Genomic DNA, 23903 nt, shown 5'->3' with positions numbered 1-23903 from the left:
TGAAGCTCACTGTAGTTCCCAGAACAGTTGAGACAGTCACATTATTGTACATTATGAAGCTCACTGTAGTTCCCCAGAACAGTTGAGACAGTCACATTATTGTACATTATGAAGCTCACTGTAGTTCCCCAGAACAGTTGAGACAGTCACATTATTGTACATTATGAAGCTCACTGTAGTTCCCCAGAACAGTTGAGACAGTCACATTATTGTACATTATGAAGCTCACTGTAGTTCCCCAGAACAGTTGAGACAGTCACATTATTGTACATTATGAAGCTCACTGTAGTTCCCCAGAACAGTTGATCCAGTCACATTATTGTACATTATGAAGCTCACTGTAGTTCCCCAGAACAGCTGAGACAGTCACATTATTGTACATTATGAAGCTCACTGTAGTTCCCCAGAACAGTTGAGACAGTCACATTATTATACATTATGAAGCTCACTGTAGTCCCCCAGAACAGTTGAGACAGTCACATTATTATACATTATGAAGCTCACTGTAGTTCCCCAGAACAGTTGAGACAGTCACATTATTGTACATTATGAAGCTCACTGTAGTTCCCCAGAACAGCTGAGACAGTCACATTATTGTACATTATGAAGCTCACTGTAGTTCCCCAGAACAGCTGAGACAGTCACATTATTGTACATTATGAAGCTCACTGTAGTTCCCCAGAACAGTTGAGACAGTCACATTATTGTACATTATGAAGCTCACTGTAGTTCCCCAGAAGTTGATCCAGTCACATTATTGTACATTATGAAGCTCACTGTAGTCCCCAGAACAGTTGAGACAGTCACATTATTGTACATTATGAAGCTCACTGTAGTTCCCCAGAACAGCTGAGACAGTCACATTATTGTACATTATGAAGCTCACTGTAGTTCCCCAGAACAGCTGAGACAGTCACATTATTGTACATTATGAAGCTCACTGTAGTTCCCCAGAACAGTTGAGACAGTCACATTATTGTACATTATGAAGCTCACTGTAGTTCCCCAGAACAGTTGATCCAGTCACATTATTGTACATTATGAAGCTCACTGTAGTTCTCCAGAACAGTTGATCCAGTCACATTATTGTACATTATGAAGCTCACTGTAGTTCCCCAGAACAGTTGAACCAGTCACATTATTGTACATTATGAAGCTCACTGTAGTTCCCCAGAACAGTTGAGACAGTCACATTATTGTACATTATGAAGCTCACTGTAGTTCCCCAGAACAGTTGATCCAGTCACATTATTGTACATTATGAAGCTCACTGTAGTTCCCCAGAACAGTTGAGACAGTCACATTATTGTACATTATGAAGCTCACTGTAGTTCCCCAGAACAGTTGATCCAGTCACATTATTGTACATTATGAAGCTCACTGTAGTTCCCCAGAACAGTTGAGACAGTCACATTATTGTACATTATGAAGCTCACTGTAGTTCCCCAGAACAGTTGATCCAGTCACATTATTGTACATTATGAAGCTCACTGTAGTTCCCCAGAACAGTTGATCCAGTCACATTATTGTACATTATGAAGCTCACTGTAGTTCCCCAGAACAGTTGAGACAGTCACATTATTGTACATTATGAAGCTCACTGTAGTTCCCCAGAACAGTTGAGACAGTCACATTATTGTACATTATGAAGCTCACTGTAGTTCCCCAGAACAGTTGAGACAGTCACATTATTGTACATTATGAAGCTCACTGTAGTTCCCCAGAACAGCTGAGACAGTCACATTATTGTACATTATGAAGCTCACTGTAGTTCCCCAGAACAGTTGAGACAGTCACATTATTGTACATTATGAAGCTCACTGTAGTTCCCCAGAACAGCTGAGACAGTCACATTATTGTACATTATGAAGCTCACAGTAGTTCCCCAGAACAGTTGAGACAGTCACATTATTGTACATTATGAAGCTCACAGTAGTTCCCCAGAACAGTTGAGACAGTCACATTATTGTACATTATGAAGCTCACTGTAGTTCTCCAGAACAGTTGACAGTCACATTATTGTACATTATGAAGCTCACTGTAGTTCCCCAGAACAGTTGAGACAGTCACATTATTGTACATTATGAAGCTCACTGTAGTTCCCCAGAACAGTTGAGACAGTCACATTATTGTACATTATGAAGCTCACTGTAGTTCCCCAGAACAGTTGAGACAGTCACATTATTGTACATTATGAAGCTCACTGTAGTTCCCCAGAACAGTTGAGACAGTCACATTATTGTACATTATGAAGCTCACTGTAGTTCCCCAGAACAGTTGAGACAGTCACATTATTGTACATTATGAAGCTCACTGTAGTTCCCCAGAACAGTTGATCCAGTCACATTATTGTACATTATGAAGCTCACTGTAGTTCCCCAGAACAGTTGAGACAGTCACATTATTGTACATTATGAAGCTCACTGTAGTTCCCCAGAACAGTTGAGACAGTCACATTATTGTACATTATGAAGCTCACTGTAGTTCCCCAGAACAGTTGATCCAGTCACATTATTGTACATTATGAAGCTCACTGTAGTTCCCCAGAACAGTTGAGACAGTCACATTATTGTACATTATGAAGCTCACTGTAGTTCCCCAGAACAGTTGAGACAGTCACATTATTGTACATTATGAAGCTCACTGTAGTTCCCCAGAACAGTTGAGACAGTCACATTATTGTACATTATGAAGCTCACTGTAGTTCCCCAGAACAGTTGATCCAGTCACATTATTGTACATTATGAAGCTCACTGTAGTTCCCCAGAACAGTTGAGACAGTCACATTATTGTACATTATGAAGCTCACTGTAGTTCCCCAGAACAGTTGAGACAGTCACATTATTGTACATTATGAAGCTCACTGTAGTTCCCCAGAACAGTTGAGACAGTCACATTATTGTACATTATGAAGCTCACTGTAGTTCCCCAGAACAGTTGAGACAGTCACATTATTGTACATTATGAAGCTCACTGTAGTTCCCCAGAACAGTTGAGACAGTCACATTATTGTACATTATGAAGCTCACTGTAGTTCCCCAGAACAGTTGATCCAGTCACATTATTGTACATTATGAAGCTCACTGTAGTTCCCCAGAACAGTTGAGACAGTCACATTATTGTACATTATGAAGCTCACTGTAGTTCCCCAGAACAGTTGAGACAGTCACATTATTGTACATTATGAAGCTCACTGTAGTTCCCCAGAACAGTTGAGACAGTCACATTATTGTACATTATGAAGCTCACTGTAGTTCCCCAGAACAGTTGAGACAGTCACATTATTGTACATTATGAAGCTCACTGTAGTTCCCCAGAACAGTTGAGACAGTCACATTATTGTACATTATGAAGCTCACTGTAGTTCCCCAGAACAGTTGATCCAGTCACATTATTGTACATTATGAAGCTCACTGTAGTTCCCAGAACAGTTGATCCAGTCACATTATTGTACATTATGAAGCTCACTGTAGTTCCCAGAACAGTTGATCCAGTCACATTATTGTACATTATGAAGCTCACTGTAGTTCCCCAGAACAGTTGAACCAGTCACATTATTGTACATTATGAAGCTCACTGTAGTTCCCCAGAACAGTTGAGACCAGTCCCCACAGTTGATTCACATTATTGTACATTATGAAGCTCACTGTAGTTCCCCAGAACAGTTGAGACAGTCACATTATTGTACATTATGAAGCTCACTGTAGTTCCCCAGAACAGTTGAGACAGTCACATTATTGTACATTATGAAGCTCACTGTAGTTCCCAGAACAGTTGAGACAGTCACATTATTGTACATTATGAAGCTCACTGTAGTTCCCCAGAACAGTTGAGACAGTCACATTATTGTACATTATGAAGCTCACTGTAGTTCCCCAGAACAGTTGAGACAGTCACATTATTGTACATTATGAAGCTCACTGTAGTTCCCCAGAACAGTTGAGACAGTCACATTATTGTACATTATGAAGCTCACTGTAGTTCCCCAGAACAGTTGAGACAGTCACATTATTGTACATTATTATGAAGCTCACTGTAGTTCCCCAGAACAGTTGAGACAGTCACATTATTGTACATTATGAAGCTCACTGTAGTTCCCCAGAACAGTTGAGACAGTCACATTATTGTACATTATGAAGCTCACTGTAGTTCCCCAGAACAGTTGAGACAGTCACATTATTGTACATTATGAAGCTCACTGTAGTTCCCCAGAACAGTTGAGACAGTCACATTATTGTACATTATGAAGCTCACTGTAGTTCCCAGAACAGTTGAGACAGTCACATTATTGTACATTATGAAGCTCACTGTAGTTCCCCAGAACAGTTGAGACAGTCACATTATTGTACATTATGAAGCTCACTGTAGTTCCCCAGAACAGTTGAGACAGTCACATTATTGTACATTATGAAGCTCACTGTAGTTCCCCAGAACAGTTGAGACAGTCACATTATTGTACATTATGAAGCTCACTGTAGTTCCCCAGAACAGTTGAGACAGTCACATTATTGTACATTATGAAGCTCACTGTAGTTCCCCAGAACAGTTGATCCAGTCACATTATTGTACATTATGAAGCTCACTGTAGTTCCCCAGAACAGTTGATCCAGTCACATTATTGTACATTATGAAGCTCACTGTAGTTCCCCAGAACAGTTGATCCAGTCACATTATTGTACATTATGAAGCTCACTGTAGTTCCCCAGAACAGTTGATCCAGTCACATTATTGTACATTATGAAGCTCACTGTAGTTCCCCAGAACAGTTGAGACAGTCACATTATTGTACATTATGAAGCTCACTGTAGTTCCCCAGAACAGTTGATCCAGTCACATTATTGTACATTATGAAGCTCACTGTAGTTCCCCAGAACAGTTGATCCAGTCACATTATTGTACATTATGAAGCTCACTGTAGTTCCCCAGAACAGTTGATCCAGTCACATTATTGTACATTATGAAGCTCACTGTAGTTCCCCAGAACAGTTGATCCAGTCACATTATTGTACATTATGAAGCTCACTGTAGTTCCCAGAACAGTTGAGACAGTCACATTATTGTACATTATGAAGCTCACTGTAGTTCCCCAGAACAGTTGAGACAGTCACATTATTGTACATTATGAAGCTCACTGTAGTTCCCCAGAACAGTTGAGACAGTCACATTATTGTACATTATGAAGCTCACTGTAGTTCCCCAGAACAGTTGAGACAGTCACATTATTGTACATTATGAAGCTCACTGTAGTTCCCCAGAACAGTTGAGACAGTCACATTATTGTACATTATGAAGCTCACTGTAGTTCCCCAGAACAGTTGAGACAGTCACATTATTGTACATTATGAAGCTCACTGTAGTTCCCCAGAACAGTTGAGACAGTCACATTATTGTACATTATGAAGCTCACTGTAGTTCCCCAGAACAGTTGAGACAGTCACATTATTGTACATTATGAAGCTCACTGTAGTTCCCCAGAACAGTTGAGACAGTCACATTATTGTACATTATGAAGCTCACTGTAGTTCCCCAGAACAGTTGATCCAGTCACATTATTGTACATTATGAAGCTCACTGTAGTTCCCCAGAACAGTTGAGACAGTCACATTATTGTACATTATGAAGCTCACTGTAGTTCCCCAGAACAGTTGAGACAGTCACATTATTGTACATTATGAAGCTCACTGTAGTTCCCCAGAACAGTTGATCCAGTCACATTATTGTACATTATGAAGCTCACTGTAGTTCCCCAGAACAGTTGAGACAGTCACATTATTGTACATTATGAAGCTCACTGTAGTTCCCCAGAACAGTTGATCCAGTCACATTATTGTACATTATGAAGCTCACTGTAGTTCCCCAGAACAGTTGAGACAGTCACATTATTGTACATTATGAAGCTCACTGTAGTCCCCCAGAACAGTTGAGACAGTCACATTATTGTACATTATGAAGCTCACTGTAGTTCCCCAGAACAGTTGAGACAGTCACATTATTGTACATTATGAAGCTCACTGTAGTTCCCCAGAACAGCTGAGACAGTCACATTATTGTACATTATGAAGCTCACTGTAGTCCCCCAGAACAGCTGAGACAGTCACATTATTGTACATTATGAAGCTCACTGTAGTTCCCCAGAACAGTTGAGACAGTCACATTATTGTACATTATGAAGCTCACTGTAGTTCCCCAGAACAGTTGAGACAGTCACATTATTGTACATTATGAAGCTCACTGTAGTTCCCCAGAACAGTTGAGACAGTCACATTATTGTACATTATGAAGCTCACTGTAGTTCCCAGAACAGTTGAGACAGTCACATTATTGTACATTATGAAGCTCACTGTAGTTCCCCAGAACAGTTGAGACAGTCACATTATTGTACATTATGAAGCTCACTGTAGTTCCCAGAACAGTTGAGACAGTCACATTATTGTACATTATGAAGCTCACTGTAGTTCCCCAGAACAGTTGAGACAGTCACATTATTGTACATTATGAAGCTCACTGTAGTTCCCCAGAACAGTTGAGACAGTCACATTATTGTACATTATGAAGCTCACTGTAGTTCCCCAGAACAGCTGAGACAGTCACATTATTGTACATTATGAAGCTCACTGTAGTTCCCCAGAACAGTTGAGACAGTCACATTATTGTACATTATGAAGCTCACTGTAGTTCCCCAGAACAGCTGAGACAGTCACATTATTGTACATTATGAAGCTCACTGTAGTTCCCCAGAACAGTTGAGACAGTCACATTATTGTACATTATGAAGCTCACTGTAGTTCCCCAGAACAGTTGAGACAGTCACATTATTGTACATTATGAAGCTCACTGTAGTTCCCCAGAACAGTTGAGACAGTCACATTATTGTACATTATGAAGCTCACAGTAGTTCCCCAGAACAGTTGAACAGTTGACAGTCACATTATTGTACATTATGAAGCTCACTGTAGTTCCCCAGAACAGTTGAGTCCAGTCACATTATTGTACATTATGAAGCTCACTGTAGTTCCCCAGAACAGTTGATCCAGTCACATTATTGTACATTATGAAGACTCACTGTAGTTCCCCAGAACAGTTGAGACAGTCACATTATTGTACATTATGAAGCTCACTGTAGTTCCCCAGAACAGCTGAGACAGTCACATTATTGTACATTATGAAGCTCACTGTAGTTCCCCAGAACAGTTGAGACAGTCACATTATTGTACATTATGAAGCTCACTGTAGTTCCCCCAGAACAGTTGAGACAGTCACATTATTGTACATTATGAAGCTCACTGTAGTTCCCCAGAACAGTTGAGACAGTCACATTATTGTACATTATGAAGCTCACTGTAGTTCCCCAGAACAGTTGAGACAGTCACATTATTGTACATTATGAAGCTCACTGTAGTTCCCCAGAACAGTTGAGACAGTCACATTATTGTACATTATGAAGCTCACTGTAGTTCCCAGAACAGTTGAGACAGTCACATTATTGTACATTATGAAGCTCACAGTAGTTCCCCAGAACAGTTGAGACAGTCACATTATTGTACATTATGAAGCTCACAGTAGTTCCCCAGAACAGTTGAGACAGTCACATTATTGTACATTATGAAGCTCACTGTAGTTCTCCAGAACAGTTGAGACAGTCACATTATTGTACATTATGAAGCTCACTGTAGTCCCCCAGAACAGTTGAGACAGTCACATTATTGTACATTATGAAGCTCACTGTAGTTCTCCAGAACAGTTGACAGTCACATTATTGTACATTATGAAGCTCACTGTAGTTCCCCAGAACAGTTGAGACAGTCACATTATTGTACATTATGAAGCTCACTGTAGTTCCCCAGAACAGTTGAGACAGTCACATTATTGTACATTATGAAGCTCACTGTAGTTCCCCAGAACAGCTGAGACAGTCACATTATTGTACATTATGAAGCTCACTGTAGTTCCCCAGAACAACTGAGACAGTCACATTATTGTACATTATGAAGCTCACTGTAGTCCCCCAGAACAGCTGAGACAGTCACATTATTGTACATTATGAAGCTCACTGTAGTTCCCCAGAACAGTTGAGACAGTCACATTATTGTACATTATGAAGCTCACAGTAGTTCCCCAGAACAGTTGAGACAGTCACATTATTGTACATTATGAAGCTCACTGTAGTTCCCCAGAACAGTTGAGACAGTCACATTATTGTACATTATGAAGCTCACTGTAGTTCCCCAGAACAGTTGAGACAGTCACATTATTGTACATTATGAAGCTCACTGTAGTTCCCCAGAACAGTTGAGACAGTCACATTATTGTACATTATGAAGCTCACTGTAGTTCTCCAGAACAGTTGAGACAGTCACATTATTGTACATTATGAAGCTCACTGTAGTTCCCCAGAACAGTTGAGACAGTCACATTATTGTACATTATGAAGCTCACTGTAGTTCCCCAGAACAGTTGATCCAGTCAAATTATTGTACATTATGAAGCTCACTGTAGTTCCCCAGAACAGTTGATCCAGTCACATTATTGTACATTATGAAGCTCACTGTAGTCCCCCAGAACAGTTGAGACAGTCACATTATTGTACATTATGAAGCTCACTGTAGTTCTCCAGAACAGTTGAGACAGTCACATTATTGTACATTATGAAGCTCACAGTAGTTCCCCAGAACAGTTGAGACAGTCACATTATTGTACATTATGAAGCTCACTGTAGTTCTCCAGAACAGTTGAGACAGTCACATTATTGTACATTATGAAGCTCACTGTAGTTCCCCAGAACAGTTGAGACAGTCACATTATTGTACATTATGAAGCTCACTGTAGTTCCCCAGAACAGTTGAGACAGTCACATTATTGTACATTATGAAGCTCACTGTAGTTCCCCAGAACAGTTGAGACAGTCACATTATTGTACATTATGAAGCTCACTGTAGTTCCCCAGAACAGTTGAGACAGTCACATTATTGTACATTATGAAGCTCACTGTAGTTCCCCAGAACAGTTGAGACAGTCACATTATTGTACATTATGAAGCTCACTGTAGTTCCCCAGAACAGTTGATCCAGTCACATTATTGTACATTATGAAGCTCACTGTAGTTCCCAGAACAGTTGAGACAGTCACATTATTGTACATTATGAAGCTCACTGTAGTTCCCCAGAACAGTTGAGACAGTCACATTATTGTACATTATGAAGCTCACTGTAGTTCCCCAGAACAGTTGATCAGTCACATTATTGTACATTATGAAGCTCACTGTAGTTCCCCAGAACAGTTGAGACAGTCACATTATTGTACATTATGAAGCTCACTGTAGTTCCCAGAACAGTTGAGACAGTCACATTATTGTACATTATGAAGCTCACTGTAGTTCCCCAGAACAGTTGATCCAGTCACATTATTGTACATTATGAAGCTCACTGTAGTTCCCCAGAACAGTTGAGACAGTCACATTATTGTACATTATGAAGCTCACTGTAGTTCCCCAGAAGTTGATCCAGTCACATTATTGTACATTATGAAGCTCACTGTAGTCCCCCAGAACAGTTGAGACAGTCACATTATTGTACATTATGAAGCTCACTGTAGTTCCCCAGAACAGTTGATCCAGTCACATTATTGTACATTATGAAGCTCACTGTAGTTCCCCAGAACAGTTGATCCAGTCACATTATTGTACATTATGAAGCTCACTGTAGTTCCCCAGAACAGTTGAGACAGTCACATTATTGTACATTATGAAGCTCACTGTAGTTCCCCAGAACAGTTGAGACAGTCACATTATTGTACATTATGAAGCTCACTGTAGTTCCCCAGAACAGTTGAGACAGTCACATTATTGTACATTATGAAGCTCACTGTAGTTCCCCAGAACAGTTGAGACAGTCACATTATTGTACATTATGAAGCTCACTGTAGTTCCCCAGAACAGTTGAGACAGTCACATTATTGTACATTATGAAGCTCACTGTAGTTCCCCAGAACAGTTGAGACAGTCACATTATTGTACATTATGAAGCTCACTGTAGTCCCCCAGAACAGTTGATCCAGTCACATTATTGTACATTATGAAGCTCACTGTAGTTCCCCAGAACAGTTGATCCAGTCACATTATTGTACATTATGAAGCTCACTGTAGTCCCCCAGAACAGTTGATCCAGTCACATTATTGTACATTATGAAGCTCACTGTAGTCCCCCAGAACAGTTGATCCAGTCACATTATTGTACATTATGAAGCTCACTGTAGTTCCCCAGAACAACTGAGACACTCACATTATTGTACATTATGAAGCTCACCGTCGTTCAGGGGCATGAAACTAGTTTTCCTTCATCAGACACTACATTAGTACAACACCTTCAGACACTACATTAGTACAACACCTTCAGACACTACATTAGTACAACACCTTCATCAGACACTACATTAGTACAACACCTTCAGACACTACATTAGTACAACACCTTCAGACACTACATTAGTACAACACCTTCATCAGACACTACATTAGTACAACACCTTCAGACACTACATTAGTACAACACCTTCATCAGACACTACATTAGTACAACACCTTCATCAGACACTACATTAGTACAACACCTTCATCAGACACTACATTAGTACAACACCTTCATCAGACACTACATTAGTACAACACCTTCATCAGACACTACATTAGTACAACACCTTCAGACACTACATTAGTACAACACCTTCATCAGACACTACATTAGTACAACACCTTCATCAGACACTACATTAGTACGACACCTTCATCAGACACTACATTAGTACGACACCTTCATCAGACACTACATTAGTACGACACCTTCATCAGACACTACATTAGTACAACACCTTCAGACACTACATTAGTACAACACCTTCAGACACTACATTAGTACAACACCTTCATCAGACACTACATTAGTACAACACCTTCAGACAGAGGTGTAACACTATTTGGCTGGCAGAACATAAATGAGCTTTCAATGAAAAAGCTTCATCAGACACTACATTAGTACAACACCTTGCAGCCATCAAACCTTTCCTAATGTTTTGTTTAAACCTTAATGTTGCATTTTAAATGGTGAAAAAATGGCTGGCTACACTGAGAAAATCAGACACTAGCACATCAGTCAGAGTGCTGTCTGCTGATAGAATGATGGAGAACAGTAGCTACACATCAGTCAGAGTGCTGTCTGCTGATAGAATGATGGAGAACAGTAGCTACACACAGTCATTAGTGCTGTCTGCTGATAGACATGATGGAGAACAGTAGCTACACATCAGTCAGAGTGCTGTCTTGAGTACAGAACCTGATGGAGAACACTACATCAGTCAGAGTGCTTCATCAGATAGAATGATGGACAACACCTTCAGAGTAGCACTACATCAGTCAGAGTGCTGTCTGCTGATAGAATGATGGAGAACAGTAGCTACACATCAGTCAGAGTGCTGTCTGCTGATAGAATGATGGAGAACACCTAGCTCCACATTAGTCAACACCTGTCTGCAGATAGAATGATGGAGAACAGTAACAGTAGCTACACATCAGTCAGAGTGCTGTCTGCTGATAGAATGATGGAGAACAGTAGCACCATCAGTCAGAGTGCTGTCTGCTGATAGAATGATGGAGAACACTACATCAGTACAACACCTGTCTGCACTAGATGATGGAGAACAGTAGCTCCTTCAGTCAGAGTGCACTGCTGATTGATGGAGAACAGTAGCTACACTTCAGTCAGACTGTCTGCTGATAGAATGATGGAGAACAGTAGCTACCACATCAGTCAGAGTGCTGTCTGCTGATAGAATGATGGAGAACAACTACCTTCAGTCAGAGTGCTGTCTGCTGACAGAATGATGGAGAACAGAGCTAACATCAGTCAGAGTGCTGTCTGGCTGATAGTAAATGAGCTTTCAATGAGAAAAAGTCTAGAGTATTTTTGTTGATAGCATGATGGAGAACAGTAGCTGGCCATCAAATTTCCTAATGTTTTGTTTAAAGTTAATGATGCATTTTAAATGGTGAAAAAATGGCTGGCTACACTGAGAAAAGTACCGGAGAACAGTAGCTCCACATCAGTCAGAGTGCTGTCTGCTGATAGAATGATGGAGAACAGTAGCTACACATCAGTCAGAGTGCTGTCTGCTGATAGAATGATGGAGAACAGTAGCTACACATCAGTCAGAGTGCTGTCTGCTGATAGAATGATGGAGAACAGTAGCTACACATCAGTCAGAGTGCTGTCTGCTGATAGAATGATGGAGAACAGTAGCTACACATCAGTCAGAGTGCTGTCTGCTGATAGAATGATGGAGAACAGTAGCTACACATCAGTCAGAGTGCTGTCTGCTGATAGAATGATGGAGAACAGTAGCTACACATCAGTCAGTGCTGTCTGCTGATAGAATAATGGAGAACAGTAGCTACACATCAGTCAGAGTGCTGTCTGCTGATAGAATGCCCGTTCCTGAATTTTCATCCAAGTGGAGAAGAGCAACTGAAGAACGGCATCAAACTAATTTCGAACATAAATTACAATAAGAAGCATTTTAGATCTGCATTTACAAGACGCAGCAAGATATTTATATTTCTTTCCCTGTGTGAAAAGCATAGAATTCTGCATTAGGGTGACCCTTAATTTGAACTAGCTAGTTATCTAAGTAAATGGCTGAATTAATAAGGAAACATTAATAAGGAAACATATTGTGTTCGCTTTCTGCCCTGTTTGACAAGTCAAAGCCCTTTGTATGAATGATCTGTAAAACTGCCACTGCAGCTTGATTTATGAGCCACGGTCAAAAGTAGGACACTAAATAGACTTCCTCATCTCTCACCTCCTCCAGACTGGCCTCCTCCACCTGTCTCCACCTCAGCTGAGCCCTCAGGCTGCGGATACGTTTCTTCACAGAGAACAGAGAGTCTGGAGTCGGGCTAGCATTCTGCCACTGTAGCATCTCACCCTTAAACTGAATAGAACACAAACGGAATGCAACAAACAGAATAGAACACAAACAGAATAGAACACAAACTGAATAGAACACAAACTGAATAGAACACAAACTGAATAGAACACAAACTGAATAGAACACAAACTGAATAGAACACAAACTGAATAGAACACAAACTGAATAGAACACAAACTGAATAGAACACAAACTGAATAGAACACAAACTGAATAGAACACAAACTGAATAGAATATCCTTGATAAAGGAGAAAACATCAGTTTGAGAAATAAGAGTACATCTCCAGACTGCTAGTGTTCTGACACAGCAGAAAGAGAAGCTATATGGTTAAAGGCAAACGGAAAGGTCTACTCAGCATTAAGGGAAACTTTGAGGTTTTCTAGAAATCTTGGTTGGATGATTCCGGATTTCCTGCATATTCCCTCACAATTATGGGAATCTTCCAACCTTGATTTCTGGAAAATCTGATAAGTAAACACTTTAAACATCTAAAACAATTCTCTCACCTTGGTGTTGAGCAGATATTTGTCCATAATGTCCCTCAGCAGACTCTGCTCACTCTGAATGTGCTGCATGACTTTGTGGAAAGCGTTGGACACTGCCTTGGTCTCATGGTTGTTCTGCTCCTGTTGAGTAAACAAACAAGTCAACAACAAACAAACAGAGTAAAGAAAACACGACGATGAGGTAATGCCGTGTTCAAAATAACAGAGACGTCTCAGACTTCAGTGTGTTTAAGACCCCTGGGAACTCGGGGGGGGGGGCTAGTAGTTTTGAACAGTCATCCAACTCAGAATTCCAAGTCAGGAAACTCTGCCATCTTTCTAAAGCTCCAACTTTCCGACCTGAAGATCACTGATGTTTCCCAGTTGTCTTCAAAGCACCATAAGACTCACTGATATGTAGCTGGACAGGTGAAATATGGGCCCTGGTCAAAAGTAGTGAACTATAAAAAAAAAAAAGAGAATAGGGTGCCATTTGGGACGCAACCAAACTCACCCCGACTGACAGGGGACAGTCCAGCTCCTTGGCCACGTTGTTCTCTGCCTGCTTCAGCAGCTCATTCACTCCGTCCACGATGTCATTCACTCCCACCACTGTGTTAGCTGACAGGCAGAAAAACTGAAGGGACATTGGAGGATTAGGATTTCCCAGACAAGCCCAATGCCTGACTAAAACAACCTTTTGAACATGAACATGTTTCTTAGTCCACTAGGCTTAATCTGTGTCCGGGAAACCGCCCAAACTGTACAGTTCCATACCCAGGAAGACCGCTGGAGAAGAATTACATGTCAAATCATTTTCCGTGGGCATATCTTCAATCACTTTAGTAAAGAGAACAGTTGTTTCCCCTTCCCACCCTTCACAGTACACAAAAGCTTGGGAGAAATAAACCCAGACTCTCTTTTTAAGTTTCTTCATCCTCAGTTCACCCAAACCAAAGTGGTACCGGGTCATTGTGTACCTTGCCAACGTTCTCCGACCAGGTACACAGGGCCTGGAGGGCCTTGTCTGTCCCGTCTCTGACAGAGCTGGTGAGCTGACTCCTCTGAGTCCTCCACTGGCTGTACTGCTCAAAGGCCTGCTCTCCAACATCCCCCTCCATAGAGGCTGGACCAAACAGTGCAATCAGGGAGGAGCTCACCTGCTGTAACACGGACACAAGGGAACAACAGCTTGATTATAGCACGCGTCCCAAATAATACCCTATATAGAGCACTATGTAGGGAATAGGGTGCTATTTGTGCCACATCATTATATGTTGATGCATCAGAGCATGTTCAGCTGATAGCCTTGATATAACCCCAATCCTGTGAGGTCATCTAGAAATAACAAACCCACTTCACATATTTGGAATGTTGAATGAAAAAAGAAATATTCAGATGACAGAATCCTCGTTTTCATTTTCAGTACCTCCAGTTTGTCCATGCGTTGTCTGACTGGCAAACACTCAGCCTCCTGAAGGAAGGACTCTACAGTGGCAGTCAGAACACCTCGCACCTTATTCCGGTTGTCTATCAGATCCCCAAGCTGCTCCTTCTGCAAAATGGACGCCAAAACATGTTCATTTCACTGATGAGAAACTGTTTTCTGATCTGATGAGACTCTGTGTCCCAAATGGCAACCTATTCCCGATTTAGTGCACTACTTTCAACCAGACCACTATGGGCCCTGGTCTAAAGTAGTGCACTAAATAGGGAATAGGGTGCCATTTTGGATGCACACATTAACAGTAGGATGCAACCATTAACAGTAGGATGCAGACTGACCGTCTGACAGGCCTTGACTTTCTCCTGAGCCAGGCTGTAATCTCTCCATGCCGACTCCAGCTTCTCCATGGCAACCGGGGCAGAGATGCTGTTGTTTATGACAATGTTGATAGACTCCGTAAGGCTGTCGCTATCCGTGTTACCTGGGTTTCTCTCTCTGTCCAGTAGAAATAAAACCACAATAATGCAAATCAATAGAAAGAGTAACTCAATGTGAAATGTTGAATTGTAAAAATAAATAAATACATTTAATAAAACATTGTTACTTAATATTCGTTATTCTATAATAAAATAATTCCAATTCGAGAGGAGTGTATGTGTGTGTGGGGGGTTACCATATAGTGCACTACTTTCGACCAGAGTGCACTATATAGGGCGTCATTTGCCACCCAACCATCACAGTACCTTAATCCTCTCAGAGAATCGACTCTCTCAGCCAGTGGACAGAACCGTTCAGCCACCGCTGAGTCCAGGAGCTTCTCCACTTCCTTCTCCTTCTTCTTTAACTGTCTCCTCATAGCCTAAACACAGGGAGAAGCATTCAAAACACCAAGAGACACAGTAGCACAAATCAAATCCTATGTCACATGCTTTGGCAACAACAGCTGAAGATGGAAAAGTAAGCATTCTACTGTCAAACAATAGTGGTATTATTTATTTATTTTTATCTTTAAAAAAAAGTAAATGGTGACAGGAGGAATACATCCACAAGACACCTGCTATATTGTTTATGCCGCCAATGAGGACATTAGCCACATTATCTACCTTCACCTTCCTTCAGTCTCATAACATTCATTCTAACTATAACCCAGGGCCCGGCTTCCCGATAGCGTTGGAATTTAGGTTTACAAGTGTTTTAACTACTCATCTTTCCTGCAACAGCCGAAGATTCAACATGCGTTTCCCAAAACAGCGAGCAGAAAGAGCGTTCGCCCAAGTGCGTTGGGCAACGTGTTGATACTGAAAGAAAAGGCAGCGCTGCTCTCGGCCCACTGGGAAAAATCTGGTTGAATCAACATTGTTTCCATGCCATTTCAACAACAACAATCTATGTGATGAAGTGAAATCAATGTGGGAAACTGATTGAATTTGCAAAAGTCATCAATGTAAGGGCATTTAGTGGTTTTTTCACCCAACTTGTATTAACCTAAATCCAATGACATGGTGACATTTGTTGTGGATTTCACGTTGAATTCACGGTTAGTTGACAACTCAACCAAATGCAAATCAAACTAGACTTTTAACTGACGTCTCTGCCCAGTGGGTGATCAGCTTTTCTCCATTCAAATCTGACCTTAACATTAGAATTATTCTACAATACTGGCGACAGATCAGCTCCTAGAGATATTATCAGCTAATGGCTGCAAGTATTGGAGGCAGCTTATTCCATAATGCGCTCATTCATTGGCGCACGTTGTTACACATGAAATATATTGAGGCAAAACTGACAGACCGTGTAGCCTACAAACAGAACATTACATATCAATATGATCAGCTTAATGTATTTTTTTAAATAATGCAGTCATCTAGGTTCTCATTTTAAGCATATTTTTATATTTTTCTTGTTCAATTGTAAAGACTGAGGCAGACGAAAACAAAATGAGTTTTCAAGTGCAACTTTACTAACGATGGTTTGGGGAAAACAGCTGGGAGATTTAGTAATGTTCCTAGGAAGGTTCTATCGATGAACTTAGCATTAAGATGCTTTTGGGAAACCAGACCCAGGTCTATCCCCTTAAAACCTCATACCTGCACTACCATGTCCCTTCCACACTTACGACCCTGCCAAAAAAACAAAACATTGTTGAGGACAAAGCCAAACATTTGCATTATACACCGAACAAAAATATAAACGCAACATGTAAAGTGTTGGTCCCATGTTTCATGAGTTTAAATAAAATATTCAAGTTTCCATATGCACAAAAATCTTATTTTTCTCAGATTTTGTGTACAAAGTCGCTGTTAGTGAGCATTTCTACTTTGCCAAAATAATCCATCCACCTGACAGGTGTGGCATATCAATTAGTGTATTAAACAGCATGATCATTATACAGGTGCACCTTGTGCTGGGGACAATAAAAAGCCACTCTAAAATGTGCAGTTTTGTCACACAACACAATGCCACCGATGTCTCAAGTTCTGGGGGAGCATGCAATTGGCATGCTGACTGCAGGAATGTCCACCAGAGCTGTTGCCAGATAATTTAATGTTAATTCCTCTACCATAAGCCGCCTGCAACATCGTTTTTGAGAATTTTGCAGTACGTCCAACCGGCCTCAAAACCACAAACCTTGTGTAACCACGCCAGCCCAGGACCTCCACATCCAACTTCTTAATTTGATGAAACTGTGGGTTTGCACAACCAAAGAATTTCTCAGGGAAGCTCATCTGCGTGCTCGTCATCCTCATCAGAGACTTGACCTGACCAGTTTGGTGTCGTAACCGACTTCAGTGGGTAAATACTCACCTTCGATGGCAACTGGCACGCTGGAGAAGTGTGCTCTTCACGAATGAATGTCCCAGTACTTCCATTGCCTCATACTTGCCAGACATGTCACCCATTGAGCATGTGTGGGATGCTCTGGATTGACGTGTACGACAGCGTGTTCCAGTTCCCTCCAATATCCAGCAACTCCGCACAGCCATTAATGAGTGGGACAACATTCCACAGGCCAATCAACAGCCTGATCAACTCTATGCAAAGGAGATGTGTCACTCTGCATGAGGCAAATGGTGGTCACTCCAGATACTGACTGGTTTACTGATCCATCACGCCCCTACCTTTTTTTTACCAACAGATGCATATCTGTATTTCCAGTCATGTGAAATCCATAGATTAGGTGTGCTGAGGGTTGAATGTGCTGTGGTGAGGGTTGAATGTGCTGTGGTGAGGGTTGAATGTGCTGTGGTGAGGGTTGAATGTAGACTCGTTAATGTGCTGTGGTGAGGGTTGAATGTAGACTCGTTAATGTGCTGTGGTGAGAGTTGAATGTGCTGTGGTGAGGGTTGAATGGAGACTGCTAATGTGCTGTGAGGGTTGAATGTAGACTTGTTAATGTGCTGTGGTGAGGGTTGAATGTGCTGTGGTGAGGGTTGAATGTGCTGTGGTGAGGGTTGAATGTAGACTCGTTAATGTGCTGTGGTGAGGGTTGAATGTGCTGTGGTGAGGGTTGACTGTTTTAATGTGCTGACTCGTTAATGTGCTGTGGTGAGGAATTGAATGTTGACTCTGTTAATGTGCTGTGGTGAGGGTTGAATGTAGACTTGTTAATGTGCTGTGGTGAGGGTTGAATGTGCTGACTTGAAGGTTGAATGCTGTTGAGAGTTGAATGTAGACTTGTTAATGTGCTGTGGTGAGGGTTGAATGTTGACTTGTTAATGTGCTGTGGTGAGAGTTGAATGTAGACTTGTTAATGTGCTGTGGTGAGAATTGAATGTTGACTCGTTAATGTGCTGTGGTGAGAATTGTATGTTGACTTCTTAATGCTATGTGTTCATGAGCAGGTGCTCAGGGACAATTGACTAGTAGAAATCTGCTCCATACGACACCAGTCTCACCTGCACTTCCTGTTTGGCAACTTGCAGGTCAGTCTCCAGCTGCTCTGATTGGTTCTGGAGTGTGTTCCTCTCCACCTTCCATCTCTCTGCCTCTTTCGCATAATTAGCAGTCTCCTCTTTCAACTTCTGAAATTACAACACAAGACGATACTCATACATAACTAATGTCCTGGAAAGCTTGCCGTGTGAGTGTGTCAGTGTGTCTCTCTCTGTTTGTTCAACCTGGAGCTCTGAGAGGCTGTCTCTCAGCTGGTCCTCCCTGCGCTGGGTCTCTCGTTCTGCCTTCAGCCTCTGGTTCTCCTCCACCAGCTCCTGGTCCATCTTCTTCTTCATTAGGTTGGCAGCATGCTGGGCTGTGGCCTTGCTCTTCTCCCTGAGCAGGAGTTTAAAAAACACAGGCTGCTCAACCCTATTCTCTAAAAGACTAATTTGACACTATAGGCCCTGGTAAAAAGTAGTGCTCTGTTTAGGGAATAGGATGTAGGAAATGGGGGGGATTTTGGACCCCATTTCCTATATATGGGCTCTGGTCAAAAGTTATACAGGGAATAGGGTGCCATTTGGGATGCAGCCAGTCATAGGATAAAAAAAACACCCAGTTAGTAATCACCACTACAAACCACCCAGTTAGTAATCACCACTACAAGACACCCAGTTAGTAATCACCACTACAAACCACCCAGTTAGTAATCACCACTACAAACCACCCAGTTAGTAATCACCACTACAAACCACCCAGTTAGTAATCACCACTACAAACCACCCAGTTAATAATCACCACTACAAACCACCCAGTTAGTAATCACCACTACAAACCACCCAGTTAGTAATCACCACTACAAACCACCCAGTTAGTAATCACCACTACAAACCACCCAGTTAGTAATCACCACTACAAACCACCCAGTTAGTAATCACCACTACAAACCACCCAGTTAATAATCACCACTACAAACCACCCAGTTAGTAATCCCACTACAAACCACCCAGTTAGTAATCACCACTACAAACCACCCAGTTAGTAATCCCACTACAAACCACCCAGTTAGTAATCACCACTACAAACCACCCAGTTAGTAATCACCACTACAAACCACCCAGTTAGTAATCACCACTACAAACCACCCAGTTAGTAATCACCACTACAAACCACCCATTTAGTAATCACCACTACAAACCACCCAGTTAGTAATCACCACTACAAACCACCCAGTTAGTAATCACTACTACAAACCACCCATTTAGTAATCACTACTACAAACCACCCAGTTAGTAATCACCACTACAAACCACCCAGTTAGTAATCACCACTACAAACCACCCAGTTAGTAATCACCACTACAAACCACCCAGTTAGTAATCACCACTACAAACCACCCAGTTAGTAATTACTACTACAAACAACCCAGTTAGTAGTTACTACTACAAACCACCCAGTTAGTAATCACCACTACAAACCACCCAGTTAGTAATCACCACTACAAACCACCCAGTTAGTAATCACCACTACAAACCACCCAGTTAGTAATCACCACTACAAACCACACCCAGTTAGTAATCACCACTACAAACCACCCAGTTAGTAATCACCACTACAAACCACCCAGTTAGTAATCACCACTACAAACCACCCAGTTAGTAATCACCACTACAAACCACCCAGTTAGTAATCACCACTACAAACCACCCAGTTAGTAATCACCACTACAAACCACCCAGTTAGTAATCACCACTACAAACCACCCAGTTAGTAATCACCACTACAAACCACCCAGTTAGTAATCACCACTACAAACCACCCAGTTAGTAATCACCACTACAAACCACCCAGTTAGTAATCACCACTACAAACCACCCATTTAGTAATCACTAATACAAACAACCCCAATCATCCTGAGCTTGTTGCAACCCCTACATCTCTAAACAGTCTTTAAACACACACGTTGATTCTATTGTATTGGCTGGCTCTCTCACACACACACCATGTTGATTCTACTGTATAGGCTGGCTCACACAAACACACGTTGATTATATTGTATAGGCTGGCTCACACAAACACACATTGATTATATTGTATAGGCTGGCTCACACAAACACACGTTGATTATATTGAATAGGCTGGCTCACACAAACACACATTGATTATATTGTATAGGCTGGCTCACACAAACACACATTGATTATATTGTATAGGCTGGCTCACACAAACACACATTGATTCTATTGTACTGGCAGGCCCACCACGTCTGTTGACTCATCCAGCTGTAACAGACATATACCAGGAGCTGTGTCAGGCCCACCACGTCTGTTGACTCATCCAGCTGTAACAGACATATACCAGGAGCTGTGTCAGGCCCACCATGTCTGTTGACTCATCCAGCTGTAACAGACATATACCAGGAGCTGTGTCAGGCCCACCACGTCTGTTGACTCATCCAGCTGTAACAGACATATACCAGGAGCTGTGTCAGGCCACGTCTGTTGACTCATCCAGCTGTAACAGACATATACCAGGAGCTGTGTCAGGCCCACCACGTCTGTTGACTCATCCAGCTGTAACAGACATATACCAGGAGCTGTGCCAGGCCCACCACGTCTGTTGACTCATCCAGCTGTAACAGACATATACCAGGAGCTGTGCCAGGCCCTCCACGTCTGTTTACTCATCCAGCTGTAACAGACATATACCAGGAGCTGTGCCAGGCCCTCCACGTCTGTTGACTCATCCAGCTGTAACAGACATACCAGGAGCTGTGCCAGGCCCTCCACGTCTGTTTACTCATCCAGCTGTAACAGACATACCAGGAGCTGTGCCAGGCCCACCACGTCTGTTGACTCATCCAGCTGTAACGTATAGAAGTCACTGGCTTGTATGCAAAGCAGTAATTGTTTCAAAACATCTCCTACCAGGTCACTGATGAGTCATGAAACAGTGTTGTTTGATGAAGACATTGTCTGTATTGTTTTTTTTTACCTTTTCCCCCAGCATTTCCCCAGCCGTATCCGCGGCAGCAGGAAGAATTAAATACTTCCACAATAGTATGGGGTTTGCCTGTCCTAGCCACTCAGTAGCTCACCATATAATATGCTTCTAGACCCTTCTTATTCAATAGTATGGGGTTTGCCTGTCCTAGCCACTCAGTAGCTCACCATATAATATGCTTCTAGACCCTTCTTATTCAATAGTATGGGGTTTGCCTGTCCTAGCCACTCAGTAGCTCACCATATAATATGCTTCTAGACCCTTCTTATTCAATAGTATGGGGTTTGCCTGTCCTAGCCACTCAGTAGCTCACCATATAAGATGCTTCTAGACCCTTCTTATTCAATGGTATCTGTTACTTTTATAAATGTCTCACTACTCAAAAGTCGTCTTAATTCTCGTTATTTTTCAAATTGGTATGTTTTGTTTCTAAATGTCTGCACAAGAGTGAAGGTTTCATTGAGTTGTGAGTTAGTACTTTTGCACATATAAACACACTGTGGTTGAGGAAAGGCACTACTCGCAATATAAGTGAACCCCAAATCAATGTAGTTCTCATCATATTTGTGCCTCTTCAATGGTACAACGTCCCTGTCTGTTGTTCGGTGCTTTCCCGCCTAAGGGGGCAGTAGCTTGGTGCTTTCCCGGGTAAGGGGGCAGTAGCTTGGTGCTTTCCCGGGTAAGGGGGCAGTAGCTTGGTGCTTTCCCGGGTAAGGGGGCAGTAAGGTGCTTTCCCGGGTAAGGGGCAGTAGCTTGGTGCTTTCCCGGGTAAGGGGGCAGTAGCTTGTGCTTTCCCTGTAGGGGGCAGTAGCTTGGTGCTTTCCCGCCTAAGGGGGCAGTAGCTTGGTGCTTTCCCGGGTAAGGGGGCAGTAGCTTGGTGCTTTCCCGGGTAAGGGGGCAGTAGCTTGGTGCTTTCCCGGGTAAGGGGGCAGTAGCTCTTCAGCTGCATCAGATTCACAACTGTCAGTGTCCACGCTAGCTGGTGCTAACAACAAATGTAGAATTATTGATGCTCGCATTGGATGTGCTCGTGGAACAACTTGTGTCGTCAACAGGTACAGGTGTAGCAGTACTACTAGTAGAGCTGGTGTAGCAGTACTAACTACTAGTAGAGCTGGTGTAGCAGTACTAACTACTAGTAGAGCTGGTGTAGCAGTACTAACTACTAGTAGAGCTGGTGTAGCAGTACTAACTACTAGTAGAGCTGGTGTAGCAGTACTAACTACTAGTAGAGCTGGTGTAGCAGTACTACTAGTAGAGCTGGTGTAGCAGAACTACTAGTAGAGCTGGTGTAGCAGTACTACTAGTAGAGCTGGTGTAGCAGTACTACTAGTAGAGCTGGTGTAGCAGTACTACTAGTAGAGCTGGTGTAGCAGTACTACTAGTAGAGCTGGTGTAGCAGTACTACTAGTAGAGCTGGTGTAGCAGTACTACTAGTAGAGCTGGTGTAGCAGTACTACTAGTAGAGCTGGTGTAGCAGTACTACTAGTAGAGCTGGTGTAGCAGTACTACTAGTAGAGCTGGTGTAGCAGTACTACTAGTAGAGCTGGTATGAGTCTATGGACATGGGCCTTACTTTTTTTTAACCATTAATCAATTTTCACACAAACAGAATGAGCAGCAGCTACGTTTGGCTAAATACGGACTGTGAGTGGAATTCCCTCGAGAGAGTAATGGTTAATGTGGATGGATGTTAATTATTTGACTAGGCTACCTGTATTTGACATTGTGTTATTTTGCTGAACACTATATGGTTTCATTTATTTATTTTTGGCAGTGAAAGAAGAATAGACAAGTTGAGAGAAAAAAAAAAAAAACTAACCGTTGTAAATATGAATACAAATAAAATAAATAAATAAGTGAATCACATTGTTATATGGCTTACCCCAAATGGCATTGCGCATACGTACCCCAGTTTGGGAATACCTGGTCTAGAGTATCCGGGAGGATGCAGTTGATGTGAGCCATGACCAGCCTTTCAAAGCACTTCATGGCTACGGGGCGGTAATCATTTAGGCAGGTTACCTTCGCTTCCTTGGGCACAGAGACTATGGTGGTCTGCTTGAAACATGTAGGGATTACAGACTCAGTCTGGGAGAGGTTGAAAATGTC

At 42.0% G+C, this 23903-nt stretch overlaps 1 protein-coding gene across 1 annotated transcript in view; it reads right to left on the bottom strand.

Moving 5' to 3' along the window:
* LOC118374609 (serine/threonine-protein kinase 31) overlaps positions 1-23903 on the bottom strand; it is a gene marked incomplete at its 3' end in the record, with an annotated part of 39868 nt that overhangs the window by 8747 nt on the left and 7218 nt on the right. Inside the window, exons 8-17 of the mRNA XM_052509251.1 lie at positions 19031-19181; positions 18809-18934; positions 17000-17032; positions 15656-15771; positions 15251-15407; positions 14895-15020; positions 14446-14628; positions 13980-14102; positions 13487-13606; positions 12850-12981 (exon numbers count right to left, since the gene is read on the bottom strand). Coding sequence (XP_052365211.1) covers positions 12850-12981; positions 13487-13606; positions 13980-14102; positions 14446-14628; positions 14895-15020; positions 15251-15407; positions 15656-15771; positions 17000-17032; positions 18809-18934; positions 19031-19181 — 1267 coding nt within the window. The remainder of the gene's footprint in view (positions 1-12849; positions 12982-13486; positions 13607-13979; positions 14103-14445; positions 14629-14894; positions 15021-15250; positions 15408-15655; positions 15772-16999; positions 17033-18808; positions 18935-19030; positions 19182-23903) is intronic.

This window comes from Oncorhynchus keta, unplaced genomic scaffold (genome assembly GCF_023373465.1).
Source record: "Oncorhynchus keta strain PuntledgeMale-10-30-2019 unplaced genomic scaffold, Oket_V2 Un_contig_4270_pilon_pilon, whole genome shotgun sequence".
In the NCBI taxonomy this organism is placed as follows: domain Eukaryota; kingdom Metazoa; phylum Chordata; class Actinopteri; order Salmoniformes; family Salmonidae; genus Oncorhynchus; species Oncorhynchus keta.
This window is presented reverse-complemented; position numbering and strand designations above follow the sequence as displayed.